Source organism: Aulonocara sp. 'chitande type north' Nkhata Bay, linkage group LG6 (assembly GCF_057382095.1).
Source record: "Aulonocara sp. 'chitande type north' Nkhata Bay isolate Kocher_YH1m ecotype deep benthic linkage group LG6, A_spYH_male_GT1.1, whole genome shotgun sequence".
In the NCBI taxonomy this organism is placed as follows: Eukaryota; Metazoa; Chordata; class Actinopteri; order Cichliformes; family Cichlidae; genus Aulonocara; species Aulonocara sp. 'chitande type north' Nkhata Bay.
In genome coordinates this window covers 30,255,070-30,278,347 of record NC_141349.1, presented here as the reverse complement: position 1 = coordinate 30,278,347, position 23,278 = coordinate 30,255,070, and the positions used below count along the sequence as shown (strand labels likewise).

At 40.3% G+C, this 23,278-nt stretch overlaps 2 protein-coding genes, 1 long non-coding RNA gene and 1 other non-coding gene across 7 annotated transcripts; 2 read left to right on the top strand and 2 right to left on the bottom strand.

The window, feature by feature from the left end:
- Positions 1-2,875: 2,875 nt before the first annotated feature.
- Positions 2,876-16,016, bottom strand: ift56 (intraflagellar transport 56). 4 transcript variants are annotated; one of them, XM_086296231.1, is made up of 18 exons: positions 15,931-16,016; positions 15,137-15,280; positions 13,846-13,938; positions 13,597-13,711; positions 12,577-12,626; positions 11,418-11,563; positions 9,735-9,906; positions 9,274-9,348; positions 9,018-9,120; positions 7,714-7,769; positions 7,180-7,233; positions 7,030-7,093; positions 6,858-6,946; positions 6,515-6,598; positions 6,358-6,427; positions 4,870-4,976; positions 3,343-3,476; positions 2,877-3,191 (listed from the first exon to the last, which is right to left on the bottom strand). In XM_086296231.1, the coding sequence occupies exons 1-18, from the start codon at positions 15,931-15,933 to the stop codon at positions 3,077-3,079; spliced, it is 1,674 nt and encodes a 557-aa protein (XP_086152357.1). In that variant the 5' UTR covers positions 15,934-16,016; the 3' UTR covers positions 2,877-3,076. The 4 variants fall into 4 exon arrangements, 3 of the variants coding, with proteins under 3 accessions (XP_086152358.1, XP_086152357.1, XP_086152356.1); XM_086296230.1 differs by lacking the exon at positions 15,931-16,016 and adding an exon at positions 15,461-15,922; XR_015129917.1 differs by lacking the exons at positions 4,870-4,976; positions 15,931-16,016 and adding an exon at positions 15,461-15,922 and having other exon boundaries at positions 2,876-3,191.
- A 217-nt stretch (positions 16,017-16,233) lies between these two features.
- On the top strand, positions 16,234-16,306 carry trnar-ccu (transfer RNA arginine (anticodon CCU)). Its single transcript has one exon. It is a non-coding gene; the product is annotated as a tRNA-Arg (tRNA).
- A 189-nt stretch (positions 16,307-16,495) lies between these two features.
- Positions 16,496-20,103, bottom strand: LOC147328084 (uncharacterized). Its single transcript, XR_015130054.1, has 3 exons — positions 19,826-20,103; positions 17,396-17,446; positions 16,496-16,826 (listed from the first exon to the last, which is right to left on the bottom strand). It is a non-coding gene; the product is annotated as an uncharacterized LOC147328084 (long non-coding RNA).
- A 2,162-nt stretch (positions 20,104-22,265) lies between these two features.
- On the top strand, positions 22,266-22,661 carry LOC147328083 (rheacalcin-1-like). The gene has a single exon (XM_086297419.1). The coding sequence runs from the start codon at positions 22,266-22,268 to the stop codon at positions 22,659-22,661; it is 396 nt and encodes a 131-aa protein (XP_086153545.1).
- The last annotated feature ends 617 nt before the right edge of the window (positions 22,662-23,278 follow it).

Here is a 23,278-nt window from a genome sequence, read left to right as displayed (position 1 = left end):
GTACGCACTAAACGGAAGCACAGTGCCACAGGGGGGTCATCGTGTCCAATCAGCGCGTGGCCCGATCCTAAACCCGCCTCTGTCACAACAGGCTATAATCACAACACCATCAGTACAATAATGACCTTTATAAAGTGTGTGAGTGAAGGACAGGCTGTGTGGGGACTCTGACCGCGTGCCGTGTGCCGTGTTTGAATCCACAGCTCTCACCTGGACCTTTTCATTTAGTCTATTCAGGGGAAAAAAACGCTGAATCGTGCATTCTTGCACGCGCTCACTCTCAAACATCAAATCGTAAAAGGGAAGAAGGCGAGCCAGATGATTGGCTGCTTCAGATAACCATCCTAAACCAGCTGATTTATCCACCTGTTGATGCACACTGTAAGCAGAATCCCAATAAAACGCGTGTTCACATATACTCTAAGAAAAGTATTTTCCCCCTTCCTGTCAAAGATAAGAGTAAATCTAAAATGCAGTTTTTAAATTATGATTTAATTTATCAAGGGGCCCTGTGTGGAAAAAGTAACTCCCCCCTAGTCAAAGGCCACTCCAAAACTAAAACTAAAATAATGTGGGCCATGATTCCTCCACAATGATGAGAAGCATTTATTGCCAGAAACACTAGACTGCAGTTCTTGCTGCCAAGGGTGGCACGAACAGGTATTAGGTTTAGGGCAGGGATACTTTGTCACACATGCCAGGTAGGTTTAGCTTTTAAAATATGTTTGATGAGCTGAAACACGTAAGTGTGACAAATATGGGGGGAAAGTAGATAAAGTAGATAAACTGTTTCAGGCCTAAAGAATCCAGGTGAAAAGAAAAAGTTCAATCATATACATATTTATTTTGTAGGTTTGGCTTCAGCCAAATTCCTCATAAGGAGTCACTGTGAGATGAAGTCAGAGTTTGAAAAATATTCTTTGCCTAAATAATAAAACTGTAAATAAATGAACACCTTTTAAATCAAGGCTTTGTGTCTTCAACCTCTTAACCCTGTAATCCTGTATGCTTTTCCTGCATGTTTTAATCTTTTCGTTAATTTTTAGCATGACTATAATATTTATAGTTTTATATTTCTCTGCCTGTGAAGCACACTGAATTGTCTTTTGTCCTATACAAATATATTCGACTTGAATTGTCTTTCACATCAACACAATCAGCCTCTGCAGGTTAAAGGTGTGGTATGGCTTATGCAAATGGAAAACTTTTTATTTGAATGCAATCTTTCAAAGTCTCACTAAGTAAATGCAGTAAAGAGTAAAGTTTTTGTTCTTATACAGCAGTGTTTGTACTCTTCTGTAATCTCTGATAGCTGTTAAAGCTGTTAATTCAGCTGCTTTTCTGTCTGCTAGTCATCTCTGGCTTTCCACAGGGATGCCCCCGTAGATGTGCACATTAGTTTGTGATCAACACCTCTCACATCTATCTTAATAAGTTTTTTGACTTGACTTGACATGTGGTCACATTTGTAAACTACAGCCAATCAAAATCTATGACAAAGTCTACCTACGACAGGGGGGTTAGGGATAAAAATGCACACGGTTACTGCATGGAAACCACGTCTCAATTAGCCTGCTGCAAACCCCCCGGGTAAAAGTTTGTTCCCAGGTCCCTGTCAGCCCCTCCCCACTTTTCTCACTCTGTATTGGAGGGGGTTGGGTGGTGGTCCTGATAGATTGCTTTGTAAAATTTGCAACTGAAATGGCACCTCGCTGGTTTTCACAGAGACCAGTTCAATGGTCACTGGTTTCATTTTGTGCTCTGTTTAGAGGGAGTAGCCCTGATTTTGTCATTCTGGTCGAGATGGATCTGAAAATCATCACAGGCACAGAATAAAAGAAGAGTATGTTTAACCAACTGAAAGTAGCTTAGCAGCCCGACAACAGGCGAGGACTCGAACCTTAAAAGTTAAAAACTTTTTGATGCGTCTTATCAAGAACTTTCTTTTTTTTTGTGCATTTCCTGATTTCAAAGGCCTTAGTGAGCAATCAGCAAAAGCCCCAAATCCCATATTGTGAAAGTAAAGTGGTAGAGATTAGGGTTAGGATCTGTGTTATTATCATTGAAGAAGACTCTGCAGAGGCAGGTTAAGGTTTAACTACTGACATTTCCACACGCTTACTGCATGTCAAAGATTTGATGTCACTCAGAAAACTGATTTTCCTTTTAAATAAAACCAGAAAAACAAAACCGTGCTGCAAATGACTGATGAACAGAATAATTAATGATTTTAATAAAAATGTCTATTCTGGTCCAATACTGTAATCTATTACACGTTTATCATGTTAACAGAAGATGTTAATGAGGAAACTGGCCAAAAAATGGGCACCACTCTTTTTCCTATTTTAACAGGAAAAATGAGTGAAGGAGGTGATGTCAGACAGACTGGTGTGAGTCACAGAGACCTATCAGGCCCTTACTGCAGCTTCATTAATAGCACATGAAAAGCACGTATTTTACCCATTTCAATATTTTCCTTTTAAAGACAGGTCTCAGACGAAGGCCAGGGTCATAACAGCTGTATAAAAGTGGAATACTGCCTGAAGTGAGTGCTCCTTTAACTGTTTATATGTGAGCCCATGCACACCATAGTGCAATGTGGAAATACTAGTTGTGCAGGTAAAGTGTACTTCAAATGGTGGACCTTTATGTAACTTTAAAAATTAAATTGTAGAAAACCTAAAGTATTTTTTCAGAGTTAATACTAAGACTGGAATCCTTCCTTCACTGGTACAGAGCACAGCTTAGCAGCTATGCTCAATAAACTCTTAGGAAATGTGCAACGTTTAGAAATAGCCACTGATGTTTATAGATGTTGACAGTATGAAGTGTTTAGTGTGTAATTTATGGTCTGAAAATGTTTACACACTGACATTTGTTTTAAAAAAGTTTAATCCAGTTAAATTATGTGTTAAATTTAAATACATGTACACAGAACAGCACAAAGAACTAGAGTATAGTAGAAAAATACAAATCCTTCTTGATGTGGGATAAATCATCAGTGCTGCTGTCTGCATCCCGGCAGCTCTTATCGTGGGCTTGGAGTCTTCAGTTCAGCACTGAAGGCTCAAGGCTGTCACGAGAGGAGGACTCTGTTGTCTTTGGCCCACTTCCTCATAATTCGGATGATGTACTCAACCTGGGGGTTTCCTGAATTTCGCAAGAGGGTCAGCACCTCTTTAAGAGTCTCCCTAGGGTGAAAACAGGATATGTGAGGATACAAGATTACGTAAAGAATGCACAATCTCTCATGTTTACTTTGCTTAAACCTCACACCCATTCCTGCAGATGGCACGATGATCAAAACTAAAACCACCCCACAGGAAAGAGAGACAAACATACTTGGGCTCCTTGTTTGCCAGTATGAGCTGAAAGACGCCGACACACGCCCCTCTTTTCCCCTCCCAGTAGTTGGAGGCTGGGTCCAGCTTCTCCAGTGCATCAAAGGCCTTCGCTGCGTAGTAGAACTGACCCATCTGAAACGACAGGCTGCAGTCATGAGCATCGGCACGCAAAGCCTGTTTACTAACTTCTTTAACTTCAGGTGGACTATTTATGCTCATTCCCAGCTCCATATTGTTGTTTTTGGACTTTAGAGTAGTTTTGTGTGATTCACGGCTTTTTTATTTCATGCCGGCCCCTTGTGCTGCCCCTCAGTTAATCCACTGTCTAAAACAAGCAGTTTGTGTCTCTTTGAGGCCCTGTGTCTTCTGATTGGCTGCCCCTCACAAACAGCAAGTGGATTCCTGTGCTCACAGTCAGAGCTGTGTCCCTGAGATGACCTTATTACAGATATCTCCTCTCTTTGACAGCAAGATGTTTAGAGGTAAGAGTCTGAAGTCTGTGAAGCTAAAAGTGAGTTTTTGACTCAGTGATGACCTCATTTATATGTAAGCATCCAGCACTCTGACAGTTACACACAGAAAATAAAGAAAAACACAGTAAGTCCACTTTAAAAAGATATCAAAATATTTTCGGTAAAGACTGCAGCTGCACAGCCTGTGAAAAATACCACAAAATCCAGCAGGCGGAGCATAAAAGGTGCCGTTTCTCCATTTAAGGTGACATTTGGGACTTCTAAAATACATCTGACATTTCTGAATTCAGGATGCAGGCATTCCTCAGAAATGTTACACAACTGAACTGAAGGACTCCTGCCTTCAGCAATAAATGAAGGCGTTTTAACAAGCGAGCTGCCACGTGTAGTCATGCAGCAGCCAGAATCAATGATTTACTCTCAGACAAACAAAAACATAAAAGTACTGTTGTTGTTATGAGGCTGAGTATTTGCTGCTTTTCTTGATCTGATACCGTGACAGGTTTTTGTCTTGTCTCCATCTATGGAAAATAAATAATCAGCAAGTTACTCAATAAAGTATCAAATCATTAGCTGTGGCACTTTGTGTAAATTCATCACAAAAGGCAAATAAATATTCAAAGCAGGGCTGCGACTAAATAATAGTTTTCATTTCTTATCATTAATCTTTCCTTCAGTGTTTGGAAAGGAAACCACTAACTAACCACTAATTAATCAATCAATATAATTGATTCGTTTTCCCTGTCTACTTAATCTCTTATTCGGGGCTATGGTGGAGGGGCAGGAACATATCCCAGCTGACTAACTCATTTTCTCCAAAATCTTAAAATGAACCCTGTGAAGTCGCAGTTATGAGCATAACCCTCCAGTTTGTTCTGAAGATGAGCAAAAAAGTATTTTTGGAGCAATGTAAACACTTTTTTTGTCCCCTGATTGCTGAGACTTCGTGTTCTGATAGGATTGGGGTCATCGCTGCTGATGAGTAAGATCTCACCGGGTTAAAACAGCCACCACATACAGTACAAGAGGAAGAGGAGGGAGGAGGATGTCACCTTGTAGCAGTCATTGGCAATGAGCTGGAGCAGATGGAAGGAATCTGAGGAGGTTCCCATCTTCAGGTAGAGCTCCCAGGCAAGCTGACCCTTCTGGTTCATTATGTCTGATGAGACCGAGATCAGTGTTCAATAACCCAACACTCACATGCAGTTTCAGCTCTTTTACATTCAAATATGGAACATTTTAAAGGCTGCGGGCAGGTTTTATTGATGTAGATTAAAGCTGAGAATGGAAGAAATTTCTTCCATCAGAGGTTTCTCAGAGCTGCTGAGAGAAACTCCAGCTGAGTGATGAGAGACCTTAAATTCTTTAAAGGCCTCAGGCTGGAAATGTTTGATTCGGGCCTCAGCCTCGGTGAACAAGTAAAAAGGGGCGCTCATTTCTATTTTCACTGTGTAAAGGTGTCTAAGAGCTTTTATGTGATCAGATGAAGATTACTGTATCCTTTTCATGTCTACCTAAAAAGGTTTCACAGATGTTTGTGCAGCTGGCAGCAGCAACTAAGAAACGGGATCATTTATGCTCCTCGTTTGGTTGTTACACACTTAGTTATAATATATGCAAAACTCCTCATCTTCATACTGAACAAACACCTTATCAGCAGAGTGAAATTAACAGATGGCGTTCTTGTGTTGGCAGCCGGCTGCAGTGAGGATTACTCTTACAGTTTTACTGATTATTTTTGACAGAATCAGCCAAGCCTCAGAAGCGAGGCTGCCATATCGTGTCATCGGCCCCTCTGGCCATCACCAGTAGGCGGTAGGTGAAGTGTCTTGCCCAAGGACACAACGACCGAGACTGTCGGAGCCGGGGCTCGAACCAGCAACCTTCCGATTACAAGACGAACTGCCAACTCTTGAGCCACAATCGCCCACGATAGCACCTTTTAATCCTTCTGTGTCAAAGTCTAGCTCAGAGTTGAGCTGCCCAGGACAGATTTTCTTCTGTTATGTTTTTGTGTGAATCCCTGTTGTGACAGATGCACTTTTTGTTTTATTGTTTAACTGGACTTTACCATTTACCATTTTACAAATACTGAACAAGCAGAGTAGGAGTTTGCTTTCTCAGGGTTTTCTGGGATGACCGCACACATACATGCATGACAAGTCTGCATATAGTATGGCAATGAGTCTATGCTGCTGACAAATCAGCAGCAAGTGTTTGATTGAAATTGGGAAATTTAATTTGGCTCTGACTGAAATCTCATTGGAGGGAGGCAACACAAATTCCCCTAAGCAGGAAAAAACCCCGACTAGTGATACTTCACTGCACTCTGCAACAACTGTGTGATGCTGTCATGTCAATATGGATGGAAATCTCTGAGGAAATTCCAGCTTCTCACTGAATCTATGCCACAAAGATTTAAACCAGGGCTGAATAATGAAAGACCCCCTTATTATTGTAGTAGCAAAGTGTACCTAATAATGTGGCTTGTGACTGTAAATACACTGTATTACCGTTAGTATAACATTGACTATACATACAGCATCGTGCCAGCCAGCTGAGGTAAACGTAGTCATTCTTGATCTTTTCACTCTGAATGAGCAGAAAAACCTGTGAACCAAAAATTAAAATCAGTAAAAAGAAAAAGGCCAACAATTTATTCACAGACACATATAAATGGCTGCTCAGTTAGCGCACCTCTTCTGCCTCTCTGTAGTTGCCAATCGCTGCTTTTGCCTGAGCATAGTTGAAGTTGAATGTGTCATCGTTGTAGAAGTAACCCTGAAAAAGAAAAGCACAAAAAGGACGAGTGCCTACGTGTCCAGAAATAAAACACACACACACACACACACACACACACACACACACACACACACACACACACACACACACACACACACACACACACGAATAAATGTAAAGCACCACTTGTCATCTGAAGTGGCACTTCTCACCCAGCGTGTGGGCGAGTGTCTTTTTTTTTTACCTGAATAAAAAAATAAATAACACTGACTCTCCACTGCAAGCGAGCAACACCAACCTTGACCGAGTTGAGATAAATGAGAACGTCTTCAAACTGTTTCAAGAGAAAGAAGCAGGAGGCCATGCACTGTCTGCCAGGAATAGTATCTGAAAGGATAGAAAATGTAATACACACATGCTAACACACTTTCCTCAAATAATAAAACAGGTCAGATTTCTGTGGGGCGTACCGCACTCGCTCGCCGAGCCTCCGACCAGCTGAAAGAACTGCTGAGCAATTTTTAAGTGATCCCTCTGAAACACGAAAGCACAATTGCACATTTGTCTCACACACGGAGCCATCATTTTTGTTTGCATGTAACTCTTACAGAAATACTCACTGATCCGATTTTTTGTCCTAAAGCAGCGTTTACCACTCCTTTCAAAATGTACTCCTATTAAAAAAAAAGAAGATCAGAGTGAATCATTTGATCCATTGTTTCATCGCAGCTTCAAAGTCCGTCAAAATCCATTCCAACAAGTAAGGGAAAAAAACAAAACATAAAAGGAATACAAAAGCCAAACACGTCATGAGTTTCAGATTGTTCAGATCCAGGAGACATTAAAGTGCTTTTGAAGATAAAAAAATAAACTGATCAGAGGAAAGAAAAATCTCCTCGAGAGCTCTTAAGTGGGAAGAAAGAAGAAGAGTTTTTGTTAGCAGGATTTATTTAATCTGCCGGGGTTGTTTTTGTTTTATTGGGCATTTTCTTTCCTGTAACAAGACCATACAGTGACTTTAAAAATACAAGCACTGACTCTAAACTTAACATCAAACTTTAACAAATATCATATTAAAGTGAAACTGGAGAGACTTTTGGAGTGAAACACTACGACCAAACGTTTAAAAAGACAAAATTAAAACTTAACCTCACCTGAGGCGTGGTGGGGACCAAATCCTGGATGAGGTTATAAGCTTCCTCGACATCGTCTGTGAGCAGAAATGCGAGTATGTGAATGCGTCAACTCGATCAAAATCTGGTGATTAATACAGCTTTACATGAAATTAACATCTATTATCACTGAATAGTGATGCTGCACGATAAATTTGATGCTGCGAAAGAAAGAGTGCATCACGTTATGTTTGCCCATAATTTTTAGCTCCTCCAAAGGACCAATGAGCTTTTGCAAAGCCAAGGTGTACGTCACCCATTTATCCCCATTTCACAAGAATCGCTGATCCTCTCACAGTACTGTTCACTTGCACACAATTGTCTCCTAATCTTCACCCAAATTATGCTCATGGTCAGATTTGTCGCTTTATGGGCATTAACTTGTAAATTGCAATAGATTGTGAGTCAGAGAAGCTATTGTATCACTAATGTTTTGGTTTGTTATTAGATGAATGGCATAATAAGTTAGTATTACATAGTGTGCCAATAGGACTGTGTTTCAACATACTCATGACACATGTTGTTCATCTAGACCAAGAACATTTCTGAAGCATAAATGCAGTTGTGGTTGTAGCTGCATTATAACATGGGCTGGACTGGTCGGACAGGGGTGAAGGACATTGTGTCTCGCAATCTTGTCTCTGATTTTTGTAGTTGACAATTGCCCTCTAAGTGTGAGGACATTGTTCTCAGTAAAAAAAAAGGATGGGGTGCCCACTCCAGGTTGGGGAGCAGTTGCTGCCACAAGCGAAGGAGTTGAAGCATCTCAGGGTGTTGTTCACAAATGCAGAGAGGGTGGAGACTTTATCTTTCAGGAAAGACAGGTTGATGCAGTGTCTGCAGAATAATAAGGAGTACAGGGCTATGCTGCTGATTTACTGATCGATCTGCGTTTCTACTTTCACTTGGCCATGAGCCCTGAGTAATGACCCCCACGGCTTCCATAACAGAAGAAGGACTAACAGATTCCCAGGCTTGAGGCCTCATCAAATCAAATCAAATCACTTTTATTGTCACATCACATGTGCAGGTACATTGGTACAGCACATGTGAGTGAAATTCTTGTGTGCGAGCTTCACAAGCAACAGAGTTGTGCAAAATACAATAATGTAAACAAGCAAAATACAAGAATGGCTACATCTGAAACTAATAAATATATTTACAATATATAATAGTATATGCATTTGTGTTGCACTCTGTACTAGTATACCCTGTCTAATCCCTTGTTTTGCCTGTATTAAAAAAAAAACAAACAACAACAACGTTGCTGTGACGTGGCTACACACCTTGCCTGAGATAGTAGATGACCAGGTTGAGTCTGGCTTCAGGGATCACATCAACCAGAGGAGGCAGTACCTGCAATGCACCCTCCCCACCACGAAACACCACCTGCAGTACACAGGGATTCAGAGTGTTGAAGTGTAGCAGTCACTAGTGTGTACACACACACACACACACACACACACACACACACACACACACACACACACACACACACACACACACCTGCTCACTTACAGCTGAAGCTTGTGGAGAGCTTACCAGGTTGTGTCGGATAAGCTCCTTAGCAAACTCAAAGGAGCAGGAAGAGATGTCGATTAGGTTCTTCAACTCAGCCTAAGGGGACCAGAGCACATGCACACACGCACACGCACACACACACACACGCACACGCACACACACACACACACGTCAAACCTACTAGCTAAAATCATCTAAGAAATAAAAAGGGCAACCACTCAAGTGTAACAGAGCAAGTAATTTAAAAAAAAACATGAGAACAAGCAGCTCAGCCTCACACAAATGTTAGAAACTGTTGGACTTTTCATGCTACTGTAATAGCACATGGTGACATGTAAAATGGGTAAAGCTAAAAAAGATTAATTTAGACTTTTTATCATTACCCCTTAAACCTTCTTAATAATAACTCATTACACAGTTACATTCACAACAATAAAGATGAAGAACCACCAAAGTATCGACCAGGACATGCAGCTCGGTACCTCTGCTGCTTTGCCGTTATAAAGTCTGTAGTGGTTGCAAGCCTTGAGGTTGAGAGCAATAGTGGAGTCGGAGATACTCTGCAGGTACACGGCCAGCACCTCTTGGGAGACATCATAGTAGTCCAGCTTGTAGTAACACAGAGCCACGTACACTTTCAGAGCCAGAAAATCTCTGAAAAGACGAGATTTAAGATAAAAATGACTTTCTGGCTAATTTTGTCTTCTTTTTTTAACAAATATCTTAATAAATAAAGTTCTCACGATAATCATTATTATTAATTATTTTAAGCCTTCAAACACCAAGGCATGCAGACTGTTTCTACAAACATTTGTGAAAGAATGGGATGCCACCCGTGCAACAAGTCCACTTGGAAGATTTTAAAGGTTCTGTGATCAAACTTGCCAGCCGGTTGGAGTTTGCAGGTCCTCTCTGTTGTGGGGTTCCTCCCACAGTCCACAGACATGCTTGTTAGATTAATTAGTGTTTCTCAATTGGCTTTAGGTGAGTGTGTATAATTGTCTCTTTACGTGTCAGCTGTTTGGGATGTACCCAGCCTTTCACCCAGACATCACATCTATCCATCTGCACATGATCACAAAACAGCCCATCTTGGCAAGATAAAATAGTGCTCACATTACATATAGAAGTCTACACTGAGAGACAGCTATGCATTTCAAAACAACACATTTTCTCACACCTAGCAAATGACAGAAACTTGTTTTCTTGTGTCACGACTGTAGATATACATTCTCATTTTTAAATGAGAAAGTTGAAAAGGATATTTTAAGTTAACTGTAAATCTGAAAAGACTAAGATTTGAAGGTCTGTGGAGTGAAGTCCGTATCAAAGGGGTCACTCTCCCTTTGCACTGTACCCACGAACTATGTGGACAATATCCAACGGTAACATCTAAAAATGTTTAAATCAGTGAGATCAGACATTAAATGGACTTTACTCTGCCAGCTCCAGTACAAAATCCTGCAAAACAGCTTTTATCTTCCACATGTAAGAAAGAGAAACCCCCTGACAACAAATATTTTTTACAAATCTCTATTTTTCAATAATATATTTTTAGTGAAGTCAGATGGAGCTAAAAAGTCATTACAGGAACCAAACAAGCACAATCAAGGAAACACTTAAGACATGAGGACTGGATAAATGCAGTCCAGCTAAGCCAAATGAGGCACATCGAGTGTTTCAGAAAAGTCGCTTCACGAATCTTCTCAGCACTAGTTTAAAATCTTTGCATTTCAGTGTCAGCAGTCAAAGGAAGTAGCGGTCCTCAGAGCTGCTGGCAGCTGGCAGATCTTTAACTGTCAACACAGTGAAACAAACAAACAAGCAAAAAAAAAACCCCACCTCAGCTGCTCACATGTTCCAAAGCCATGAATACATAATAACTCTGCAAGAAGAGGCAGGAGATGCCTACTGAAATCAAAGTATTTTCTTTTTCGCATCTGGATGCTCCAAATACAGCACAGTGGTTGGAGAAAGAAGGCTCACCAGGTCTACTGCACCGTCAATGGCACTATCTGTGTGTCTGCACGAAGTGTCAAAGTCATAAAATCTAATACCCCTCCATTAAAAGACTCTCACCTTTTAAGGGGTTCCTAAGATGCGCTGAAGTACAGCAGGAGTGTGAAACAAATGTCAAAGATTGAAAGGGAAGGAAAGGCACAGACCTGTTCTGCAGCAGAAGGCGTTTATAGATGTCTATGGCCTCCTGATAGTGCGAGCGCATGTAGTGGATGGATGCCAGGCTCAGCTGGTCTTCTGTCACATCCTCCAGGTTCTGGTGGAAACTCATCAGCCTCTTCTCATCATTGAACTGAGACGATGATATGAAGACAACGGACACGAAGGGAACAGCAATCAGAGGTGTGATCGCTTCTGGCAGGTGTAAACCTTCATGTGCTGAGCAGATCGTTTTCAGACACGCATTTTCTTTTTACATCATCTCTATTTTTGGGGGGTAATTATTCCTGTGTTGTGATTGACCAGGGATTAAAGTGGGATCTGGCAGATCTGGAGTAGTAGTGCAGTTTTAGCCAAAGAATTGCTTAGAAATAACACTTGTAATTATTTATATTGTAACACTATTAATCACTGTTTTCTTTATATAGTTCATTTCATTACACATAAACTCATAAACTGTGCTTAACATAGAAGATAAAAACGGGTTTACAATGATTTGTCTTTGTGTTCAGACTGTGATCAGCAGACGTGTGCTACTCCAGCTCTCTGGGGTGGCTACTGGCTACTCCGGGGTTTAACGCTCTTTGTGGATCACTTCTGTGCAGTAGAGCTAGCAACATGCTCATCATTATACTAATATCTGTATGCATGAACATAGATGAGAACTACAGCGGGATGTAATAGGGGTGAGTGAGTATTCTGTGGCATCAGCTAGAAGCAACGCCAAGCAGCACACGAAAATCTAACTGGCTTTATATCATCCTTAGATTTATCTACTAATGGTTCCAGCTCACTATAACTCCTGGTTATAACTGGCTTTAATATCACTGGATTCAGATCACTGCACAGGAATCATTTCTGACACTTCATTACTGCCAGAGCCAAGCACACTTTCATCTGTTTTTGAAGCTTCAATATATTGCAAAGGTGTGCTGACTGAGTAAAAACTGAGTAAGTGAGTGCCACTGATGACTGTGGTTGTAAAGACAAGGGAGAGGGCAAGAAAACATGAATCAAACTCACAAACAAATCAGATGTAGATGAAAAAAACTTCGAAATCAGTGTTGCGTAAAAGAATTAACATGGTAGTCAGACAAAGCACAGAAAATACATAAAAGTGTGATAATAAAGGGATAATTTTCAAACCTTGTGAGCCAAGTGAAAAAGGAGCCTGTTTTGGAGGGGGGACATAGGTGCTAGGGAGAACAAGAGACACCAAATTCAGTTAGACAGCAAACCACACCAGAACAAGGAAACCAGTCATTACAACATTACCTAGCTCTCAGTGGTTATATAACAACATCAGGACACAGAACTCACACAAAGAATGGGCCGTGGCTTAAATGCGAGGTAGTCTTCAATCACACAGGATAACTTATTAAATCTTATCAGTAATCTCTGTGTACATCAAGTTTACACTCTTCAAAATAAAAGCCCTTTTAAAAAAATCCTGTAAGCTTTTTTTTCAATGAAAGGCTTAAAATAAACACTAAAACACACAAATACCAAATCTTACACAAGAGGAGCATCTTTTGAGAACAAACTGGTGTGCGACACATTAAAATTAACTTGGTAAGAAACAAACAAAATAAAATGCAAATCATATTTATTGTCTATTGGATCATTATTCATTATTCACAGCTTTCTGATTGGCTGTCTGATGCTGCACAACGAGGTTCTCACACCAGACACTGATGTGTTTATTTAAAATAAAGTAAATACAGTAATCCTGAGTTTCCTTAAATGTGATGAAGCAAAGAAAAAAAACAAACAGATCAATGATTAGTCGTTGCAGTCTTTTTTTATAAAGCAATAAACTGCATCACCACTAAATCCTCACACGCTGATAACCCTTCTTGCTGCTGCAGGACAGTCTAGCTGAAGTATATTGATTTGGACACACAGGAAGGGTTTCAACATGTTAGATGTCACTAAATGTGGTCAAATTAACCTTGACTCTGTAATGTTCGATCTATATGCAATACCTTTGCTTTCAAAAGCTTGCCATCAACTGCTGAACCAAGTAAGTACACATTTTTATATTAAAGCAGTTGCTGCTCTTGGTAAACCAAACATGTCCCAGTCTGGGACTCTACTTGTAACAGTTCCACAGAATACTAGTGCACGTCTGCCCTTCAGTAACATTGTACACAAATATCTGCCTACCCTTGGATGCAGCCTCCTCTGCTTCTTTATAGAGCCCCAGAAAAAACAGGGCACAGGCCAAGTAGACCCAGACCTCAGCAGGACACTCAGGTTTGTTGGTCATCGACTTGTACTCCTATCAGGAAATGGAAAGAGTATAATGGATAATCAAACATTACCCTACAAAAGCGTTTTGATATGTGAATAAAGTATTTGGGGGCTGTATCAAGGAAAACACGCGCATTCACACTCATGTACAACAAAAACTACCTCCATAGCTTTCTTGTAATCCCCCAAGTGAAAGGCGCAGTACCCAATCCAGAGGTCTGCATCCTCCTCTCTCTCGCCAATATTTTTCTGAAACTAGACATGACACAGCAAGACATGAGCAGGTGCAGCAACACCGTTTGACGTTTCACAAATCAACAGTCTAAACAGCAGCACTACTTAGCCTCTCATCATGGAGTTGTAAGAAACTAAGAATATACTGTATATTATATTCTAGTTTGATCTGCTCACACAGTCGTGACAATCTAATAATACTCTAACTTATCTCCCCATAGTCAGGGTTTGCCATGGGGGGGAAATGAGCCTTTGGAGAATAGCTATACACGCAGGTGCAACTGGTCAGCATACACTCACCAACATTTCATTACGTATATCTGTTCAACTGATTCTTAATGCAAATAATCAGCCAAATCACATGGCAGAAAATCAATGCATTTAGACATATTTAGACAGGCAGACATAGTCAACAGTTTCTGAATTTCAAACTGAGCATCTGAATGGTGAAGAAAAGTGATTTAAGTGACAATGAATGTGGAATGGTTGTTGGTGCCAGATTGGGTGCTCAGAGGATTTCAGGAATTGTTGAACCTTGAAGCAGATGTAGTGGTCTGCTGATTCTGATTCTCACGTAAGACCACACTGCACACACAGTGCAGGTCAGGATTCAGCTACTTTTGATTTAGGAATGCATAAAATCTCATAACTGTTCCATCTAGGGAAGGGTAGCCCTTGTGAAAAGCATTAAATATGCTGTTGATCCCACATGTGCAAGAGTTCGAATGGGAAATAATCGAAAATGAATCTACTCACATATAAAGTCCTGAATTATCAGGCCTTTGGGAGACAATGGATAGATATGCAAATCTTTGTGTGCCCATCTTCAATTTTAAAGGCACATTGTACTTACATTTGTCAATAAACTGACACAAATCAATAGTGCTAAAAAAAAGAGCTGGAGATGCAGAGAATGACAGCTGAATGGAGGGAATTTTTTTGTGTCTATCTAAATTAAAAAAAAAAAAAAATGCGAAAAAGTTACACTGCAGGAGGTTAAAAAGTGGAGAGCCTCATCCAGAAACACATTCTTTGTGTATCTTATTTGTTTGTTTTTTCCTGCAAATGGGGAGTCCTTCCTCCCCACTGTTGTCAAGCGGATGTATATAGAGGCTCTTCTAAAGGTGGGGGTTCTCCCTCTATAACTGCAGGGTCTTTACCTTACGATATGCTGAGCAGAGGATACCAAAAGATGTGTACTGAGTTTTTCCTTAAGTACCTCTAACAACGTCAAGGCTCCCAGGTAGTCTCTCTGCTGCAGGTATTCCTCCAATCGGGGGAGCTTGCTTTTATTTCTTTTGTTTTTCTCACCAATGCTCGTTGATGTCTCTCCTCCCACGGCTGGTTTGACCCGAGAGAGAATCTACCGAGGAAAACAAATTTACTATATCGAGTTATAGCACAGCTTCTACCTAAATGGTGGGGTTAGGGTTAATCGGACCACCAAAGGAACGGTTAAGCAAGGCAAAAACAAGCAGAAATATATAATATTATAAGATATCAGAACATCCCTGGCGTTAAGTTTCCAAAAACATCAGCTCACCATTTCGATAAGTCTCTCCTTAGCTGAGGCTTGATTATCACTAACCCAGGTAACGTTTGGTGTTAGCTACGTTATTGCGTCCGTAACCTTTTACCATTTAATGGTCACTGTTGGTTTAATTAGTCATTAAAACCTCACAACGGGGTAAACGACAACTAAATTCTCTTACGGCTCTGCCGTGATTTAAAAAACAAAGAGAGAGAGAGAAGAAAATAACAAGTTTTACGCTGTGGCGTGGTGTATTTTCTACTTAGATGTCGATAGCATTAGCTAGTTTGTCGTTAACAACGACATGGTTAAAAGTTTCCGCTCGACGACTTTCAAAATAAAAATTACGACCACTAGACTTCACAATTTAACGAGACTGTTTAACATCTATTCAACGTAAACTGTTTAACGGAGGCAGATTGTTTTCTCCTCTGAATAAGCCGAATACAAAGCTTGTAATATCGGGAAAAGGAACATAATACCATTTTGTATTCAATCCGAGTTTGCTGTTAAACAGGAAGCAGCACGGTTTTTCTACGTCTAGCTTGACACAATGGTTTGGTCTTAGTTGCTTAGTAACCGAGTAGCGAGCAATGGCTGCGCCGTTTCATTGAGTTGGATTTATTCAGTACGTTTATTAAAAATAAAAATAGAAACATAGATATGGATTCCAAACCAAACAGAAAAAAATCAACCACTAACTTATTTTTTTACTGCCTTTTAGTATGGTTTGTCACTTATCCTCAATTAATATTAGTGTAATTTTCTCGAGACGACTCGTGCGCGCCCCAGTGGCCTAATGGATAAGGCACTGGCCTCCTAAGCCAGGGATTGTGGGTTCGAGTCCCATCTGGGGTGGAACATTTTCTTGGTATTTGTAGGTTTATCGTTCTTTAAGATACGTTTCACTTTACACAGTCATCATTGAAGCTGAGTGCAAACATCACAATAAAGATGAGTCATTCTCACTGCTTGATTTTTCTTTCTTTCAAAGACGTACATACCCTTTATACAAAAGTATAAAACATTATAGTATATGTCATGAAATTAAGTTAAATGGATATCACTTTGGACCAATGAATCTTTAGGTTAAGTATATGAAGTCCAGTTCACCGTACAACAATCAGCATTATTCTCACTTCAGCTCAGCAATGTTTATATAATGACAAATCAAAGAAATAATCCTCTGAAAGCAGTTTATCTTTCAAGGTAAGGACATAACAACATTTTAGAAAGGAAGCTAACAACCCAGGAATCCCATAGTCAAACTTACGCACAATAAGGAAACATAAAGAACATTAAAAAAATAAAGAAATTACCTTTTAACAGTAAGAAACCTGCAGCAGAACAAAACTCAGGGAGGGGCAGCCATCTGTGACTGTTTGTGTGGGGATACAATAAGGATGTTAACTGTAAGACACAGCCGCATTTGTCCATGTGAAGCTGGGAAATACTGAGAAAAGAAAAAGTTATATACATCATAGAACATTGACTGGCAAACTCAATGAAAAGCAAACTCCAAAGCAACAAAAACACAATTATAAATGCATGGCTTGAAAGGCAAATAAGTTATTTTGTTTAAATCAGTCTCTGAAGGCTACCTAGGTAGGCAGGCAGGCAGGATTTGTTTGTCCTCCACAGTAAAAACAGCAGTTCAGACACTGAAATTCACCATAAAACAATTTTGCATGTCCATCTTGATATTTGTTTTGCAGAAACAAATATCAAGATGGACATGCAAAATTGTTTTATCATTGTGTTAATGATCCATGATCCACATCATGTTGTAGACGGATTGTACATAGATATGTTAATTATTCATGTCATTAACTGTGTCTCCTCCTTTATCAACTCGATCCAAGTGACAGAGCTCAAAAAAGACAGTCTCATTCCTCCCGTGAGAAGAAGCAGGACGGAGAAGATCGTCATTGGAGCGCTCATTCTTACCAGTGCCTGCAGGTTGGCTGCGATCCAGATTGATACCTCAGAAGACACGACCTTGTTAGAGGCAGAGAAAATGTGCATCAGTAAGGGTCAGATTCCTCGTATCAGCTTAATGTGGTGAAGAAGAAAATGACCTGGGAGGGGGCCATGAGGCACTGCAGACAGAGTATCCTCATCAGCCTGCTGATGTAGACTATTATAGAAATGAATTATAGTTTTTTTTTTTTTTTATTAGCAGTAGATCAGCTAATCTAGAATCTGACATCCAACTATCAGACTCATTGAAAAATGTGCAGATGTCTTAAAAATAAAGAAATACATAAAAATGTGTACAATTTTTATGCTGAGGGAACAAAATGTGTAGAAACAGTGGTGAAAAAAATATCTCAAACATATTTTCAGCAATATGACTTTTTCAATAATGATTTAGCTGCTTGTATTTACATGAATCTTTGTGTGTGATATCTGTAGTTGAAGCAGTCTCTTGTCACCAATTTTGCATTTGAAACCTTTCATAAATCTTAAATGGGCACCTCTTATTCAAAGATATAATCAAAGCAAATATTTGGTTCTGTGCATTTTCAAAAATATTAAATAGTCTATATATATATATATATTAGGGGTGCAACGATATTCGTATCGATATTGAACCGTTCGATACAGTGCTTTCGGTTCGGTACGCATATGTATCGAACAATACAACATTTGTAATTTATTTTATCAACTTTCCTTCTGACGATGCTGTCTGTGTTGAGCGCTCAGTGAATCTGCGTTCGACTACTCCGCCTAGGCTGCACTGTCGAGCGCAGATCCACTGAGCGCTCAACACAGACAGCATAGTCAGAAGGAAGAGCGCAGGGCAAGCTAGTGAGACAGAAGTTAAGCTCTCCTTGCAAGATGGACCTCCCCCACCCTTATTCAGATCTGGCGTTTGGAATTATTTTGGTTTTCATGTGACGTATGACCCTGAAGGTAAGCGAGTCATGGACTAAAGTAAAACAGTATGTTGGATGTGCCACGCAATGCTCAATTACATGGGTGTGAACTAGTGTGTTAGCGCAGTTAGCTCGTTAACGTGTTGGCCGTCTAGCCCCATGCACGGGGCGATCGGCGGTAGCTCGTTAACGGAGATTTGCCGTGTTGTGGTGTTAAGGTCATTTCAACGAGATTAACCTGAAAGCACTAGTGGGAACACAACGAATATGACTGTACATTTACGCCGACATCATCCTAGTGCAAAGACAAAAACAACAAGCATGCTACTAACTTTAGCCGAGTCATTTAGACAGCTGTTAGCACAGGATTCTCCTTATGCTGCTGAGAATATAGCCCAGAAGAAGCGGATAGTATAGCTTTTATTTTGGAAAGAGACATTTCTCTGTAATAAACTCTCTTTTCCAAAGATGAGTGATTCCTCAATCAGATACAGGGCTTGCAATATCGCTAGCCCGACGTCCCGGTGCTAGAGATTTTTTTCAGTCGGGCTACCAAAATCTATCTCTTCCCTGCCCGTCGGGCTATTGTAGGAAGAAAAATATATGTCAATGCTTTTGCATTCTTTCAGAAATGTAGCTGGGTAATTATGTCATTGGCATCGGTGAGCCACTGTCAATATGTGACATATTGAAATCGCGTTTGAATTTGCGCTTGTTTTTTTGCTTTCACTTTGCAATCGCGCGAACTGTGTATAGAGAGCGACAGCACTGATCTGTGAGTGATGATAATTTGTGCACCAATTCCTCTGACATCGTCTTATTAATCGTTAGCTCACTATGCAAACATGACAAGTGAAATCTCCCGCAGCAAGCTTAAACATGTGAGAGGTTGAGGATATATATTTCATTTCTTCTGAGCCAAATAAGACAGGTCAGGGTGAAGAAGTGACAGCCAAAGAAAAGCTTACCACAAAACGGAGAAGTTATGACAAATCAGACTATAAGGCAAAAAGAAAGTGCAGCTTCATGGTTTCATGGACAAAAGAATTTCTGTGGCTGCAATATGACGAGCTAAATAACCAGGGCTGCACATAAGTGGTCCGCAGGTGCGCATTCGCTGTCAAAATAAAAAACGCGCACAAGGGTTAGGGTTAAATTTAAAAACTGTACTTTTGAGTTAAAATATATATTTATAATTTTAATAAATGACAAATTAAAAAGGCATGAACATTTTTTTTGTATCGAAAAAATATCGAACCGTGACACCAAAGTATCGAACCGAACCGTGAATTTTGTGTATCGTTGCACCCCTAATATATATATATATTTGCCTCATTTTATGCACTTCATTCTCCTGTCCAGCATATTGTATGACTTTGCAGACTCTTTAATGTTTTCTACTTCAACAAATTGTTCATTTATATTTCAACCAGTGATCCTGATCTTGAATTCAGTGTACAATAAACATCTGGCTTATTAACAACCAAATAATGGCTACCTGATATTTTATAACACAGTACATGTGACTGGGTCTCCCCTGGGGCCTCCTCCCGGTGGGACATGCCTGCAACACCTCACCCAGGATGCATCCTAGTCATTTGCCCGAACCACCTCAATTGGCTCCTTTCAGTGTGGAAGAGAGCGGCAATACCCTGAGCTCCTGAGCTACGAGCTCCTCACCTTCTCTCTAAGGGAGAGGCCGTCACCCTTCGGACAACAACATGACATAAAAACTTTATTTATAAACACTGAGCTCTAATACTGCTGCTGTGGTTGGATCAGTGAAAACGCAGCAATAACAGCACACATAAAAATATTTAGCTTATAGTTTTAAATATGCAGCGAGCTCAAACTTTCTATGTTTCTACATTGAAGCAACACACACACACACACACACACACACACACACAGATGACAAGCTACAACTATGTAAAGCAGGCTCTTAGTGTATTGGCTCCTGGCTGGTTCTAGTTCTGATTGGCTCTTATTTTTTAACTTTTAGCTCCACCTCTTTTTGATCCTTTGTCTCACTCCTTCACTTTTCTGATGGCCTGCCTCTCCCAGAGAGCGAGAGAGAGACTCTGCACGTGCATTTTTGTGCATTTTTGTGACGCACACATAAAGACTCTTCTGAGAGAGCACACAGTTCGTGGTGGCGAGTCATCCCTGATGGGTGGACTCTGCGCCGTTAGTCAGGTCTTTGTTGTTCACAGCAGGCAACAATGACCAGTACATGTTGTAAACACAGCAGCCTGCTACACCAATCACACCACAGACTGTACCACACCATCCACATCAAGTCTCAATAAAAATGTCCTTTTAACACCTCATCAGGCAAGTTGTAATCAAATTTTTACCAAACCAACAATCAGTTGACACTGATTAAATCAAACCTGAGAACCAGAGTTATATAAATAAATTTTGTAGCTAAATTCCTCTATTTTATGTATAATTAAGAGAGCGCTACAGCCCTTTTCAGCCAGCTATAAAGACATGAATGGGGTCCTCTGATCAAATATAATTGTCGTTATTTTTAGTCTCCTATTTCATCCTAGTTTATGTTTATGGTTGCACCAGCCTGACATTTGAGAACAGGCTGTTTTACAAAATTGTACAACCTGCGTCCACAGACACGTTTTAATGCACAGATCAATCCATCTGGGTTTATTTGGGGCCACCAACAACATATAATTAAAGCTTTATAGTATCACATCTGGTCATTTCTGAGCCTGCTTTGTGTTCATTGCACATTAGAAAATGGTCTGACTGCTTATTTTTCTAACATGGCTGCATAACACACATTCAGTAGACCCTTTCACACCCCTTCAGTATATTTTCCTTGCCACTGTTCTTTTAGAGGCTGTTGGCAGGTTGTGATGCACACTGAGGCTTCAGTTTTGCCACAGAAAACATGAGGGAAGTGTGTAGAAAGAGAAAATGACATGTGAGCTCAAACAGAACATTTTGTTTCTCAATGTGAAATGGAAATAAATTTACTAAACAAATTTATTTGTATATTTGTGCCGACTTCCATGACACAAGTTCATCCCTGCAATTTTGCAAGCAAAATGAACCCAGTGCTTATTTCAATTTTACTTTTGGCTTTGAAGCCTGACTACATTAACCACGTGCTTTAATGTTATGTCACCAACATGTCCTTTTAGTGTGAGATAAATCTATCAGCAGCTTGTGTTATAACTCTTGGTTAGTTTTAATATAGCCATTTATTTACCTTTATCTATACCCACATTAAGTGAACTTACCTGGGTGGTTTACTCTCCATTACAGACCACATTACATCAGCATAATCAGCTTCAGTATCACAGAGAGATAATGTGTACTTAACATGTATGAACTGTGAAGGCAACAGTAGTTTTTAATATTTCATGTGGTCTTTGCTGATGCTCTCAAAACTCACATGAAACATGGAGGTGTGGGGGTTGGAGTGCATTAAAGATGATGGGCGGAGTAAAAATCCAGGGTGTGGTAATCAAATTGTATTTACATGATGTCATTTGCATGAGATGCAGTGACAGAAGAATGAGGGAGTCAGCAGGAGGTGTTCCTCGATTTATTTCAAGCAATAACTGAGGAGGAAGCACAGGCTAAGGCTCATCACACCAGTCGGCTGAACCAGCATGAAGACCCTACTTTGGAAAATGCTCTTTATTGTAAACGCCTCGCCGTACCTGACAGGGCAGAAATTTGGTAAACATGTGTACGTGCAAAACAGGTTGAACTGGTATGTTGCTCAACGGTACTGCCAAACCAATTACGCTGATCTTTCCCCTCTAAGTACAAGTTGGGAAGAGAAGCAACTGAGAAAAGCAACCCTGGGAAAAGTTTCTGGTGAGTTCTGGATCGGTCTCTACAAAACAGGCACATACTGGAAATGGTCCCAACCATCTACATATTATCTTTGCTGGGACGGCTGTACCATGGGGACGGGATGGTTTGCTTCCTCACCATTGAGAGAACTGCCCTTTTTCTGCTTCAGCACAACAGTGATGGAGGAGAAGATGGCTTGGGAGGAAGCATTGGAGTACTGTAAAGAGACACACACTACGCTCACAAGTCTGACCTCTGAGACCGAGAACCTTTTGACCCTGAAAGAGATCCAGCAGGGCACCGTCACCGATCGGGTGTGGATCGGGCTGTGCTTCCTGGCTGATCGCTGGCTGTGGGTGGACGGCAGCCCTCTGATATACGAGGCCTGGTCAGTAGGGGATCGGGAGCACCAGTGTCCAGGTCGAAATTACTGTGGAGCTATAAACAAAAACGGAGTGTGGGAGAATCTGGACTGCAAAGAGAAACTCAGTTTCATTTGTGTGTAAATCCCAATTGCATTTGAGCTGTTAAAGCAAAGGTTTCTTTCTCAGTTTTTGTTTCTCTAGTTTTTGTGCTGAGATTTAGAGTCATCCGGTTTTTCTTTCATCCTATGTAGCGCAGAATGACAAACATACAACACGAATGTCTGTCAGCTTTATTTTTCTAAAAACAAATGTAGAAAAAGTGTGAGAATGTTTATTAGAATTTAACTTTGATGTAAAAATTCATTTAGAAACTTTTGCATGTGTAAAAGACTTAAAAATGGATTCTCATAGGTTTGCCAACCGTTTTGGTTTTTAATCTTTAGTGAAGTGGCATTACTTAACGTCATCTTTTAATGTTAGGCTGGTTCAAGAGAAAGGCTTCCTACATGCTGTGCTGCTGTATAAATGTTTCCCACAAAGAGCCAGAGAAGATCTGTTCTTTCTTAACCATATTCATCAATAACCAGCTGCTGATCCAGTGTGTTCCTCAGTCTGTGGAGGTACTCCAGTTCCACAGTCTTGGCCTGCAGCTGGTGACAGCGTTCATCATTCTACTCTGCAGCATTTCAGTTTAATCCAGGCTTATTTACATGGCAACAATTTTAACAACCTATAGTGGAAAGCCCCAACAATCAAGC

What these genes read in the sequence shown, in the direction of transcription:
- ift56 (XM_086296231.1), bottom strand. An exon ending in AGAGGAGGCTGCATCCAAGG is followed by an intron (nt 12,627 to 13,596) that starts GTAGGCAGATAT and finishes TGTTCTCCCTAG; the next exon opens with CACCTATGTCCCCCCTCCAA. An exon ending in CTGGCAAACAAGGAGCCCAA is followed by an intron (nt 3,192 to 3,342) that starts GTATGTTTGTCT and finishes TTTTCACCCTAG; the next exon opens with GGAGACTCTTAAAGAGGTGC.
- LOC147328083 (XM_086297419.1), top strand. Translation starts at nt 22,266, where the DNA reads ATGGGGACGGGATGGTTTGCTTCCTCACCATTGAGAGAACTGCCCTTT.